Source organism: Hermetia illucens, chromosome 3, assembly GCF_905115235.1.
Source record: "Hermetia illucens chromosome 3, iHerIll2.2.curated.20191125, whole genome shotgun sequence".
Taxonomy (NCBI): domain Eukaryota; kingdom Metazoa; phylum Arthropoda; class Insecta; order Diptera; family Stratiomyidae; genus Hermetia; species Hermetia illucens.
Window position 1 is genome coordinate 151,451,352 of NC_051851.1, and position 12,984 is coordinate 151,464,335.

General features: G+C 46.0%; 1 protein-coding gene across 1 annotated transcript in view; it reads left to right on the forward strand.

Moving 5' to 3' along the window:
- The window catches only part of LOC119651725, a 613,458-nt gene that overhangs the window by 583,777 nt on the left and 16,697 nt on the right, over positions 1-12,984 (forward strand). Inside the window, exons 16-19 of the mRNA XM_038055449.1 lie at positions 1,078-1,400; positions 1,609-1,761; positions 8,865-9,053; positions 9,200-9,338. Coding sequence (XP_037911377.1) covers positions 1,078-1,400; positions 1,609-1,761; positions 8,865-9,053; positions 9,200-9,338 — 804 coding nt within the window. The remainder of the gene's footprint in view (positions 1-1,077; positions 1,401-1,608; positions 1,762-8,864; positions 9,054-9,199; positions 9,339-12,984) is intronic.

Here is a 12,984-nt window from a genome sequence, read left to right on the forward strand (position 1 = left end):
GGACTGCCTATTCCAACTCTTTTATAGAGAAAAGCGGATCCTCTGTGCTCATCACGTCACCATCCCAGAGGGGGTTGCGCAAGGAATAATGCCCTTACTATGCGGTCCATCTGCTCGGCCTTAAGTGAACAGGGTTTCCGTAGAGCCCCGATTTTTCAGGTTACCAGTTTGTAACCCAATTCCCACAATAACCAAACGTATGGAATGCAATAGGCTGCATTCAAGAGAAGCTACGAAAGAATGACAGAGAGGTAACAATTCTGAGTGTAGGGTGGCTTTAATTGGCTATAGCCCTCAATTCTGGTTTTCAATGCTTTCTTCCTCTACAAAAAAGGATAATAGACATAAACAGTGACTATACAGGCACCATTTATTCCTCTCAAAACCCAAAGTACAATTTCACACCTTCAACTATGGTATTCCCCTAGTAATTGCCCTTTCTTGTATAACGACTTTCTTATAGACCGGCATTTCCCAGGTAACATTACTTCCAGAAAATCTAATATTTTCAATGTAACGAACTTAATTAATCCTTCTGGTAATTTTCGGCATTTCGGTTGGCAAATTCTGTGGCAAAACCTTCAACTCAGCTAAACATCGAAAGGAAATATTATCATCATGCCATGATAAGGAATGCGATGTAAGCGATGACAAGGACATCCTGTGAGCAATCGGAGTCAGTCAACTCCAAGCCAATTATTCCACGATGCTGCCTTCAGAAATTTCTCAGCAGACAATAAACCCTAAAATCTGTTTCAACGTAAAATTCAAGAATATTTCGTAGAATAGAAGATTTCTCTGGAAAACTGAAAGAAGCTTTGCATGATAGGATTTTATTCGGGTCCAAAAGTGGAAGCAATTCATCCTTTAAAGTGAGAATTGGCAGAGCAAATTCTTAAAGTCTGGCCCGAGTTGTAACAATGGAGTGGAGTGCCCCTTCCTCCATGGAACCCTGTGCAATTTCACAGATGCGAAATAAAACTTAAAATAAACTTATTTCTAGCAAATACAACATTTACTCTGCTCTCAGCACTGCTGGTCCTTACACAACCATATTTGCTTTCATATCTCTTGCAGCAAGTGAAAAAGTTCCAACTATCGACGCAAGCTGCCGCATTCAGTTATGAAACTATCTCTGCGTCACAATTAGCAACGTCCACCATGTCCGAATCGTCAGCCATGTCTTCCTCTTCCTCATCACAGTCCCAGCCGGGTTTATCTCCAGGATCCCAGCCGACAGCACCGAGGGATGCGAGTAGTAATAAAGTTCAACCCCGCACATCTCATGACGAAACCAACTCCTTCGTTTCGCCGGTCACTATGCCGCTGGATCAAATTAGTTCGTTTAGAATATTTAAGTCTACAGTGAAAAATCTACCATTTAATATGGAAATTTATAGGTAAGGATGAAGGTTCTTTTTATTGGCAATCAGAGCAAAGGGGGATGTAGTTCCCTTAATAGGGTAATATTACCTCGACACCTTTTGGGACCGTTTTCTTATTACTTACTTTAGTGCACTACAAGATAGTGGCAAGGTGGCATTACTCCTTAAGTTCTCAGCGCTAATTTTAAAACAGGAGTCACGCTAAATTAATTTTCTTTTTCAGCCATGACATGTTCTCGGATGTGGTGAACGTAAAAATCGGCGCATCAAGTCAAATGCTGAACATCTTATCGTCAAACACCACCGTGCACGCTTCGGTGATTGCATACAAAAACTTGACTAACTTTCTCCCAAGAAGATACTTCGCCCGTGGAAGGTTAGTAAATTTATCCATAACATTGCCCCATTTAACCTCCTCTCTGAGGTGAATCTTTTCCCCGGAGTCTAACTCTACAGACTATCTTTACTCCACATAATGGCAGCCTTCCGATTTTTTTCAGATTTTTCGGTTGGGTAGTTTCTGAGAATGACCACTTTCGACTCCCCGCACTCCCCACCTTTCCAACAAATGTCAAAACTAAGACCGGCTTCAAAAAGTAGTAATCGGGGCCTTTCATTTGATACCCCGCATGACCATATTTGATGAAAAAGAAAATTACATCCCACTTTTGCATGTATGGAGACCCCTCCCCTTTAAATTCAACGTAAAAGGATGTAACTCAACTGTGAGCGTCCATAGTTCCCACCTTTCTACCAAATTTGGTGTCTCTTGCTACAACCGTCTCCGAGAAAAATGCGTGTGACGGAAAAACTGACAGTCCTGTGAAGAGTTCCCTGATCTCCCATCAAGCGCGAGCCCAGCTGGCGGATTAGAACATACCTATTGATGTGTAAATATGTGTTCATGCACTTTTCCTTTCTGACTGTGCATGGGCTAGTGTTTGCCCATCTCTGGTGCGCGGACCAAAATGGCTATGGGAAGGACACCCAGAAAACAAAACCAAGATGGACGAATTCAGAAGGAGTAAAGTTACGGTGCAGGGGCTCGGAACCCCAGTACCGGCGGCTTTTGCGAATGAGCAAGCGGGCTCCCGGCCGTCGATATCCCTCGACCGCAATGCCTCGGTGGTGGACAACTTGGCCACCGTTGCATTTAATACTACAAGTGTTTTAGATTTGGAGAAGGAGGTGTTCAAACGAAGCACAACTCTGCCAAGAACAGCAATTGCAAAGGCAAAGAATAATGGGCCAAAAGGAGATTTCGACACCCATCGGATTTGATCAATAGGTACTCCAGCAGCAGTAAATAGATCCATTCAGGAGAAGCTCATCAATTTTAAGATCGCCTTCAATACCAAAGACGGCAAAGTAGAAAGTCCATGGGAGCTCAGTGATTGAAAAAGGCGAAGGAGTCAGTAAAAGGAGCAAGGACTACATCCACAGCGATCACCAGCAATCTTCTTTGGACTGTGGGTGGAGTCACCGGGCAGAAGACCATCATAACCGAAACCGAGAAAGATGTCACGCTGGTCCGCTAAAGCTCTGGATGAGCAGGCCTTCATAGAAGTGTAGTTAGACCAACCTAACAAAGCAGGCGCCTCTACCGGAAGAGCTGCCCATGTGACCCAATGCATCGCAAAAGCGTGTGATGCGTCCATGCCTAGGAGGTGCTCATTCCCCAGTAGAAGACCAAACTACTGATGGAATACTGAACTGGCCAGCCTTCGACCAGCCTGTCACTGAAGCAGAAGAACGGCTCAGAGATCGGTAGGCAGAATCGACCAAGGGCAAAAAGAGCGCGCCTATAAGGAAGCCCGCAAAATCTTGAAGCTCGTCATCCAACGGAGCAAAAGGGAAAGCTTTAAGGAGCTCTGTTCGGAAGCGGACGTAAATCTGTGGGGGAGCGCCTAAAGAATCATGATGGGGCGATTCAGAGATCGATCATCTCCGCAGATCACGTGCCCCCAGCAAGAGGAGGGCATAGACAACTTCCAACGACCTCTGAACAACACGACAATACCGCCAGTCACCAGTGACGAACTGCTGGAGATCTGTGGATAGAAGATAACAGAGCTCCGGGTCTGGATGGCGTTCCGAGCTTGCTGTGAAATTCAGATCGAATATGTTCGCTGAGTTGTTCGAGGCGTGCATGTCCGAGGGGATATTTCCTGCATCATGGAAACGACAGAAGTTGGTGCTACTGCCTAAGGCTGGCAAGCCCCCAGGGGAGCTAACCTCCCACAGGCCTATTTGCCTTTTGGACACTGTGGGCAAAATGCTAGAGCGAGTAATCTAAATTAGATTCCTCCCAGTTGTTGAGAGCCAGGGAGGTCTCTCAGATCGGCAGTATGGATTCCGGAAAGCCAGATCAACCATTGATGCAATCAAAGTGGTTACTGGCTTGGCCGAAGATACAATCCACGGAAAAGGCAGAACTAGCAAATATTGCATACTAGTGACCCTGGATGTGAGAAATGCATTCAATTCGGCCAATTTGAAATTAATACGGAAATCTCTGGAGAAGATTGCTATTCCCGCTTATCCTGCAAGAACGGAGGCTTTGGTATGAGAACGATGACGGACTCCAGAAGTACGTTGGGGTGTCCCACAGGGCTCTGTACTGGGCCCACTGCTGTGGAACATCATGTACGACGATATAGCGCTGATAGTGGTCGCAAAGCACCTCGAAGAGTTATACTCATGCGAAGCGATCAGTGCTGTTGGGGGTTGACTAGAGAGTTCTGGACTGACACTTGCGGAGGGAAAAACGGAAGCGATCCTCATCACAAAGCGCCGTAAAAGAAATTTCACCCGTATTCAAATTGGGAATCATATCATCACTTCTAAGCCTGCCAAATTCTTGGAAGATGATAGACGGGAAGCTTAGCTATAAGCAACACATGCAGTATGATTATGACAAAGCATCCACTGCAAGTGTGGCCCTGGCAAGGATGATGATGAACGTAAGAGGGCCACGGCATGCTTCCAGGTTGCTTATAGCTAGGGTAGTGAGTTCGATCCTGCTCTATGCAGCTCCAGTTTGGGAAAAGGCATTGCAGGTTGCATTTAACGCTAACAAACTGAGTTCAGTCTACAGAAGAACAGCCCTAAGGGTGTGCTTGGCATTCAGGACTGTCTCAGATGATGCAGCATTCGTCATTTCTAGAACGATACCCATTGACATCTTGGCAGATGAGATGACGCATGTATATAATGCGAAGTCTATCTCTCCTTTATCGCAGACGAAGCACGCCGAAAGGGAGAGATCTGTAAATAGATGGCAAGAGCGTTGGGAACGCTCGAGAAAGGGTCGGTGGACACACACGCTCATCCCTGGCATCAAGGAGTGGTTGGAGAAACGGCACGGTGAAATTAATTATAATCTTACTCAGTTTCTCACGAGGTATGGATGATATCGCCACTACCTGTTCAGGCTTAAACTAGATACCTCACCCAATTGTCCAAACTGCGATGGAATCCCAGAGGACCCAGAGCATATATTCTTCTACTATCCAAGGTTTGTGGTGAAGGAGGTGTTCGTACCAGAGAAGCGGGTGCGAAAACCGTTAGCATGTCAGGAAGACTGGGATGTGATCAACTCCATGGTCATATCTATCCAGAGCAAACTGCGACAGGCAGAGAAGACTAGAAAAGCGCGGTTACGTACGCCGCGTAGAGACGAAAGGAGACTAAGCTAAAATGAGCTGACTCGTGATGTAACACCGTACGGTGGTTCCACGGGGCTTGGGAGGAGTCGGGTTCGTTTTAGTGGATAAGAATTTCACACGCTGGCGTGTCCAAGCCAGTGTCTTTTGAGAATTTCCACCTCCTAAAAAAAAAGACAGATAATAAACCGATTTTAATAAGGTTTTGTTTTACACAAAACAATGTTATCTCCCTGCAATCACCCTACCCTGATTGGAAATCCCACTGTACAATTTCTCTAAAACCTCGAATCGCCGGTGACGCAGCCCCTTGAGAATGCATGGAATTCCCGAGGTAGTTCGTCTTAGATGCTACTATGTTCGCAGAGCTACAGGACGCTGCGAATTTATCATAAAAATCTAAGGCATGAGGGGAAAGAGTAGCATGAAGTATCTATCAAGCAGGACTGTAGAGTACCATTAGCACGGCATTTAAAATTGTTTGGATCCTATTTATTTTAGTCCCCCCCCCTACTTTTCGGGGTTGGCTTGTCTTTAGTTACTCGTCCTTCAGCTCGTTTCTGCTTTCTTCTTCAGGTACGTTCATCCAGTACAGTTCTCTCAGCCGCTCCTTTTGGCTTTTCTGTATAATCGCCATGAAAACATTTCCGAGTCCACAAAATAGCTCTGATCCATATAGTGGCATCTATGTCCCTTTAGTGGCCAGCTGGTCCGCTGCCTCATTGCCTTCTAGCCCAATGTGGTTTGGAACACGGAATGTCCAGACCTTATTGGGCGGGCCGAACATGTTCAGTCTGTGAAGGCATTTCCATACCAGTTTCGAATCCACCTGGTAAGGCTTTACTGTCTAAATAACCGATTAGCTGTCGCTTAGAATAAGTTCTTGGACCTCTGCTGCAAGGATTCGTCATTGTAACATGTAATCAGTTGCTCCTTTAAGCCGTACGTCATTGCCACCCCCTCCCAGTTTGTCCTGTTACTCCAAAGTCTTTCATACTTCTTATCAAATTAAAACCTCGTGTCATACCGCTTAGACCAAATATCAATCCTTCTTGGATTTAGGTACCTCCACGCCCCGCTGTTACTTGTGAACCTTCTGTAGATCACGATAGGAGTCAATCACAACAGGACCAGCAGGGATACCTCTGGGGATGTTCTCATGCAGGCCAGCTTTTAAAGTATGTGTAACTCCCTGGTTTTTATGCGTTCAATCATACTAACTACTTCAATCACAGTTGATTTGCCAATGAGTTAAAAGCATTGAAATTGAGAAAGAGACGACCTCTCCATGATCGTTCTTCAAAGGGCCGATCGTCCAAAAATCTTTCACAGTTTTGGTGGCCATGCCTGTTCGCTTTTGATATGAAAACAATGCGCCCGCACTTCCAGGACTATGGTACATGCTTGATCGAAATACAGCTCCAATAAATCTCTCCGAGCAACATTATGCCATCTTGGCTCAAAGATTTATTTGCGGAGAAGCTATTTGTTACTCCCAGGATCGATAATACTTTCAATGCCCTGAAAGTACACTAGCCAGAACCGCTGCTAGTGTTGGCAGAGAAATCTTCTAGCAGTCCTTATATAGCTGCCCAACCAAATGTTGTGAAACCTCCCTGATCACTCCCACCAATAATCTTGTAATTTACTCTGCCACTGCTTTTCCTCGGTCTATGTTCCCCCGCCTTCCTCCGAATACCTCCTAGTGGATGTAGACTTCCCCGCATCGCCTATCATTCCTCTTCTTACTCCTATCCTTGTCGAGTACCTCATTGGACCCGGCTACGATGGTCCTCCAAACCTCTTTTTGCTCAAAACTGGTAAGTCCATCTCCCTTCCCCTATCTCTTATTTTCAATAAAAGCCTCTAAGAGAATCAGATTCCCGGCTTGTAGAAAGTGGCTCTCATCATCCCCATACACAAAAGTGGCGATCGTACGCTTGCCGAGAATTACCGTCCCATTTCCTTCCTCTCCTCTTGTTCCAAAATCCAGAAAAGATATGTCAGCGACTGATTGTCAGCCCACTTTGGCCACCACATAGTGAACGAGCAACACGGTTTCGTTAAGCGTAGGTCCACTGCCTCCAACCTACTTGACTTTACCAACTTTGTCACTAAATGCCTTCGATACTGTAAACTGCAAGATACTTCTATCCAAACTCTCATCTCTAAACGTTTCCATACCACTTGTTTTATGGCTTGCCTCTTACCTTTCCAACCGATTCTGCCGCGTCTCTTTTGACGGCTGTACTGCTCGCTCCTTCTCCCCCTCCTCTGGCATCTCACAGGGATCTATTTTGAGTCCTTTGTTGTTTTTATTTTTTAATTAACGACCTTCCTCCCCCTCCTTACTTGTCCCTGTTTGCTCTATGCAGACGACCTTAAGCAGTTTCCCGCTATATCGTCGCTTATGAACTGTGTTTCCCTTTAATCTAACCTAGACACTCTGGTTCGTTGATGCTCGACTAAGGGTTTAGTGCTAAACGTCAGAAAATATCACTCTATTTGCTACTCCCTAAAATCCTCACCCACTTCTCTCTCCTACTCTCTTAACGAACATTCCTTATCCTGCTTAAATTCCACTCAAGACCTCGGAGTCACTTTCGACCAAAAGTTCCGCTTTGACACCCGTTGCCTCGAAGTCACGAATCAAGCAGCAAAATTGTCAGGCTTTATACTTCGCTCCTTCTCTGATTTTGACTCCATCCCACCGTCCTTAACTCTCTTCAACTCACTCGTGAGGAATACCCTCGAGTACTGCTCGGTGATTTGGTCACCCTCCCGTAACTCTGATTGTGTAGTAAATTCACCCGTTCCCTCCTCTTTAAAAAAAGCTTCCCTCGTGTGGACTACCCCTCCCGCCTTTGCTTTCTGAACCTTTTCTTCTTACAACAGCATCCTATCTGGATCTATGCACATTTTTTAAATTTTCCTCGGGTCTGATGGACTGCTCCGCCGCTGGTAACATCACCTGCAGTCCTGCGCTTCATAACACGCGTAGCACAGACATTTGCAAAGCTCGAATTCTACTTCATTCCCCGATTCCTAGGCTTTGCCGAAATTACAACGCACAACAACTTGGTCCTTTTAACTTCTCTACTTTAAGTAGTTTTAAGCATAGGATAAGATCATTACTTTCTCCTCCTCCTGAGAACAATAAGTAATTGGAGGTTACTCTGTTTGTTGTCTGTTCAAATCTCCCGCTTCTCATCAAAGTCAAAATGGATCTCAAGCGGCAATTCACCTGGACATTTTACAGCGATTTTCTTTCTACATCTCCGCTTGACGTCTATCATATCATTTTTGAGGCGCAATTCGCTGTTTACTGTTTTCTCTTTTTCGTTTCGTTTTCGTTTTCTTTCTTCTCATCCTGCTTTGTGCGGGCAATAAAATTAATCAAAATTAAACTTTCGTTTTGTTGTTGATATCATTTCGTTCTCACCCAACAGTGAGTTTGGTTGAGTGTCGAAAGAATTCCGGTCCCAGTATTTCCTAAGAACGCGTTTTTCAGACATTGTTTTTGAAGCGTTTCTCGAACATTGTCCCTTAAATTAAATAAATAAACTCTTTTCGTCCTCTCGACTGATTACCACGGATTTCCGTCTATTATATCCAATTTAAATTTAAATTGTTTGAAATAATTTTCAACCCCTAACTGATATACCGCTTTGTGGCTGTTTAAATTGATTTATGACCACTACCATCTGACACCAACTTGACGAACGACAACGAAATTAAAACCCCATTCCCGTCACTTAAAAATTCACCCCCTGAAACGATATCATCACTATCACTTTTAATTATTTTATTGCAGTGACGGTGACGACATCGATTACATACCAGCATCGCGGATAATTGCGTCGCATCTCTTTCAATCAAACCACAGCAACGACTCATATCCTCGATTATTGAATCTACCCCTGGACGTGGGCCATATTGAAATCATATTCCAACACGAAAATAATAAACCACTTATGGACACGGACTGGTTCCCGATATGCGGGTAATGAAATTTCCCACATGTGCTGCCATCCCTTGCAGGGACGAAAAAATTCAATTGAGAATTGAAACTTTTATGCATGCAATTTCTGTGGTTAAACCGTTTAAAGTTTAATTGACCATCGGAACTTTTACCTTTTGCTCTTTCAGCCATGATTTAAAATCAACAGAGGACACAATCTGGCAAACGGACAGCTGCATCACCAAGAATTTAATGGAGAATATTACCCGATGTATCTGCCCGTTATCGGGTACTTTTGTCGTATTGTTGGCACGGAAAAATAATAATGTGAGTATTTGGATATTTTTTGGGGGTGAGAATATTATAGCAATTAAGTGCTCCTTTGATCTGAAATTAACATTTGTGTAACATATGCTGGGCTGGTAAGTATTGGAAGAGCTGCTTCCAGCTCCTGCTGGCAGATGCTCGTGTAATTGTACCAACCCTTTGCATCCCTTCTATTGGTCTATGAAAGATCTAGATCTTTGGTAGTTTGTCATAATTTAAGGTTACCTATAAGATGTTATATCACAGATTTACGTCACTAGAAAACAGTCCTATTTGGAGGGATTTAGAAAACAGCCCTATTTTGAGGGATCCCTGGGTCAAAGTAAGAATGAATTTTTGGCTGGAGTCTATCTTTAAACGTAATTATATCTTTATGCTTAGCAAGGAGTTTTTCATCCCCCATTTGTCGGATTGACAGTTCGTTATGCCTTTTTGTGTTTATCTCCGTGCTTGTCCTCCTACTGTAGACAGTTGAGCGCAAAATAAGATGTTAATGAAACTAAAGCATGAAATAGGGGCGAACATTTTGAATAATAACGAGAGGATGGCATGGTTACCACATGCTCCACAAAAGACTGAATAGCGATCGACTTTCCTGCTATTGGTTTCAACCAGCAAGTGGTTACGGAGACAGTGAAAGCAAGCAACTGATGGGAATCAGATAGTAGAAGGTTCTGAATGCTTGCTTTGGCCTAGTATATCTTTTTTTTTTGTGCGTACACGGAGGTGGAAAATCTTAGAAAGACACGTCCCCTGCAGCTCCGCCGCCCGAACGCCGGAACTACAGCGGGGGCGTGTGGGATTCACACCCACTAAAAACCACCCTCGGTCTCTCCAGCCGCAGCCCCGCGGGACCACCATTAGGGTATTACTCCGCATCCTTCTCCTATTTGCGGCTTTCCTCCTTCTTTGTTCCTTCAGCAACTCCTCCTACATTTAGATGATTCCGGAGCCAACCGCAAGCCACTTTTCCTCGGACTCCAGCATCTCAGTAACCAAGCTCTCCGGGGTCACGCTCCTGTCCAGCACCTGCTTTAAGCTCCTTCTCTCCATCGCAAATCGTGGGCAGTAAAACATCAAATGCTCTGGATCCTCCGGTATGCCATCACATCTGGGATAGTTCGGAGAATCATCGAACTCAAAGCGGTATAGATACTGCCTGTAGCAACCACCGTGTCCCGTGGGGAACTGGGTAATGTGATAGTTGGTCTCCCCATGTTTTCGCTCAAGCCACACCCTAATGTTGGGAATGAGCCTGTGCGTCCACCGACCTTTCGTAGACTCGTCCCATCTGCGTTGCCTGAAATCATGCGACTCTGACCTTGCCGCATTTCTACGCTGTGCATGCCCCTCCTTACGTCTTGCATGGTACAGGACACCCATTTCTTTGACCAGAATGTCAACCGGGATCATGCCTGCCACCAACAATACTGCCTCATCTGATCTGGTTCTAAAAGCACTGCAAACCCTCAAAGCCATCCGCCGGTAAACCGAGTTCACCTGCTTCCGTCTCTGAGAGTTTGCAAGCGCCTCTGTCCACACAGGCGACGAGTAGAGCAAGATGAAGCGCACCACTCCAGCTAGCACCAACCTCCGGAAATGTTTCGGTCCACCAATATTTGGTAACATTTTTGCAAGTGCCGTGGTGGCACTGGCTGCCTTTTGGCATGCATACTCTAGATGTTCCCTAAAACTCAATTTGGTGTCAATTATTACCCCCAGGTATTTAATAGCCGGCTTTGATACGACCATATGTCCACCGACCTCCACTTTCACAGTGTTATTTTTTCTGCGGTTCGTTATTAAGACCGCTTCCGTTTTCGCGTCCGCCAAGGTCAGCCCGGCCTTTTCTAGCCAGGACTTTACCGCTCTCACTGTTTCCGTTGCGTAAACCTCCACATCTTCTGGGTGTTTTGCTGCAACAACCACAGCTAGGTCATCAGCAAAGCCGACAATCCTAGTCCCCTCTGGGACGGGAAGAGCAAGTACCCCATTATACATGATATTCCATAACAGGGGACCAATTACCGATCCCTGTGATACCCCGGCCGTGACAATGTACTCTTTGGGGCCCTCATCCGTCCCGTACCAGAGAGTCCTCTCTCAGAGATAATTTTCCACAAAACTCCCTAAGTATCCGGGGACACCTATGTCAGCCAACGCCCGTTTAATTCTATTCCAGTTGGCCGAGTTGAATGCGTTTTTCACATCCAACGCCACCACGGCAGAGCAGCCGCCAGAAATCAGTGCACATTTTGCCAGGTTTACCACCATGCCAATTGCGTCCACCGTAGAGTGGGCGCGTCGGAAACCAAACTGGCCTTCCATTGCTGGCTTCGACAATGGGCAGGAGTCTGTTGTCGATGACTCTCTCCATCATCTTCCCCATTGTATCCAACAGGCAGATAGGACGGTACGACGATAAGTTTCCAGATGGCTTGCCAGGCCTCGGAAGCAACACCAACTTTTCCGTTTTCCACTGGGCAGGGTATATTCCTTCTTTTAGGTACGCCTCGAAGGTGTTGACGAAAAGGTCGGGCCTAGTCTTCACTGCCAGTTTCAAAGCTCGGTGGAGAATGCCATCCAAACCTGGGGCCTTGTTGTCACCGAACCTACCACATATTTCCCGCAACTCCTCCATAGTTACAGGCGGTATTATGTCGTCATTTAGCTGGACAAAAATTTGCCTTCCCCTATTTTCATGGTAAGGGAACAGAGCGGTAACAATCTGTTTTAGAAGGCGCGGACAGGTCACCTGGGGTGATTTCCGCAGCCTTTTCATCACCACTCTGTACGCCTCGCCCCAACGGTTTATGTCGGCATGGTCGCACAGCTGTTTAAAGCAGTTCTGTTTGCTCCTCCGAATGGCTTCCTTTAGGCGGCCACGCAATTGCTTGTGTGCCTCCTCTCGACCGTCGCCACCGGGTTTTCCCCTGAGCCTCTGGCAAAGCCTCCTTGCCCGAAAACATGCGGCTCGCAAACTTGCGATTTCGTTGTTCCACCAGTAGTTGGGTTGCCTACTGGGGAGCAATCGCCTTCTGGGCATAGTAGCATCGCATGCTTCCGTCACCCATCGAGTGATCTGAGTGGCTTTCTCTCCAGCCGTACCATTCAGGGATATGTCGGATTTGAGCACCGTGGAAAACGTGTCCCCCTCGAAAGCTTTTACTGTCCAGCCAAGCATACCATCCGGAATTCTGCGAAAACTCTTTTTCGAGCTCGATCCGCCCTTGATCTCTATGCAGATTGCCTGGTGGTCGCTGTGAGTATAGTCCTCACTGACATGCCAAGCGATTCTACTGGCTAAAGTGGCACTCACGTATGTCAGGTCCACTATAGACCCCAGGCCCCTTCCCCGGAAAATGTACGAAGACTCAACATTCGCCAGTACCACGTCTAGCTTCGAGGAGAACACGTCCCCTCTCATTAGTTATCCTATTATGATCGGCCAACGTCCTCTTGCATCCAAAACAAGAGCGGCAAGCATCCGCTCATACTCGACGAGTGTAGCGCTGGGTGGAGCATAGCAGCTGTAGATGTGGGTGCCCTTCACCTTCGCTCCGCCCTCCTCCGGGTGCTCCATTATTTCTTCGAAGGCTTGTTCTCCACAAGTCCACAGCGCTGCTTGGCATGTTTGGTATTTAAC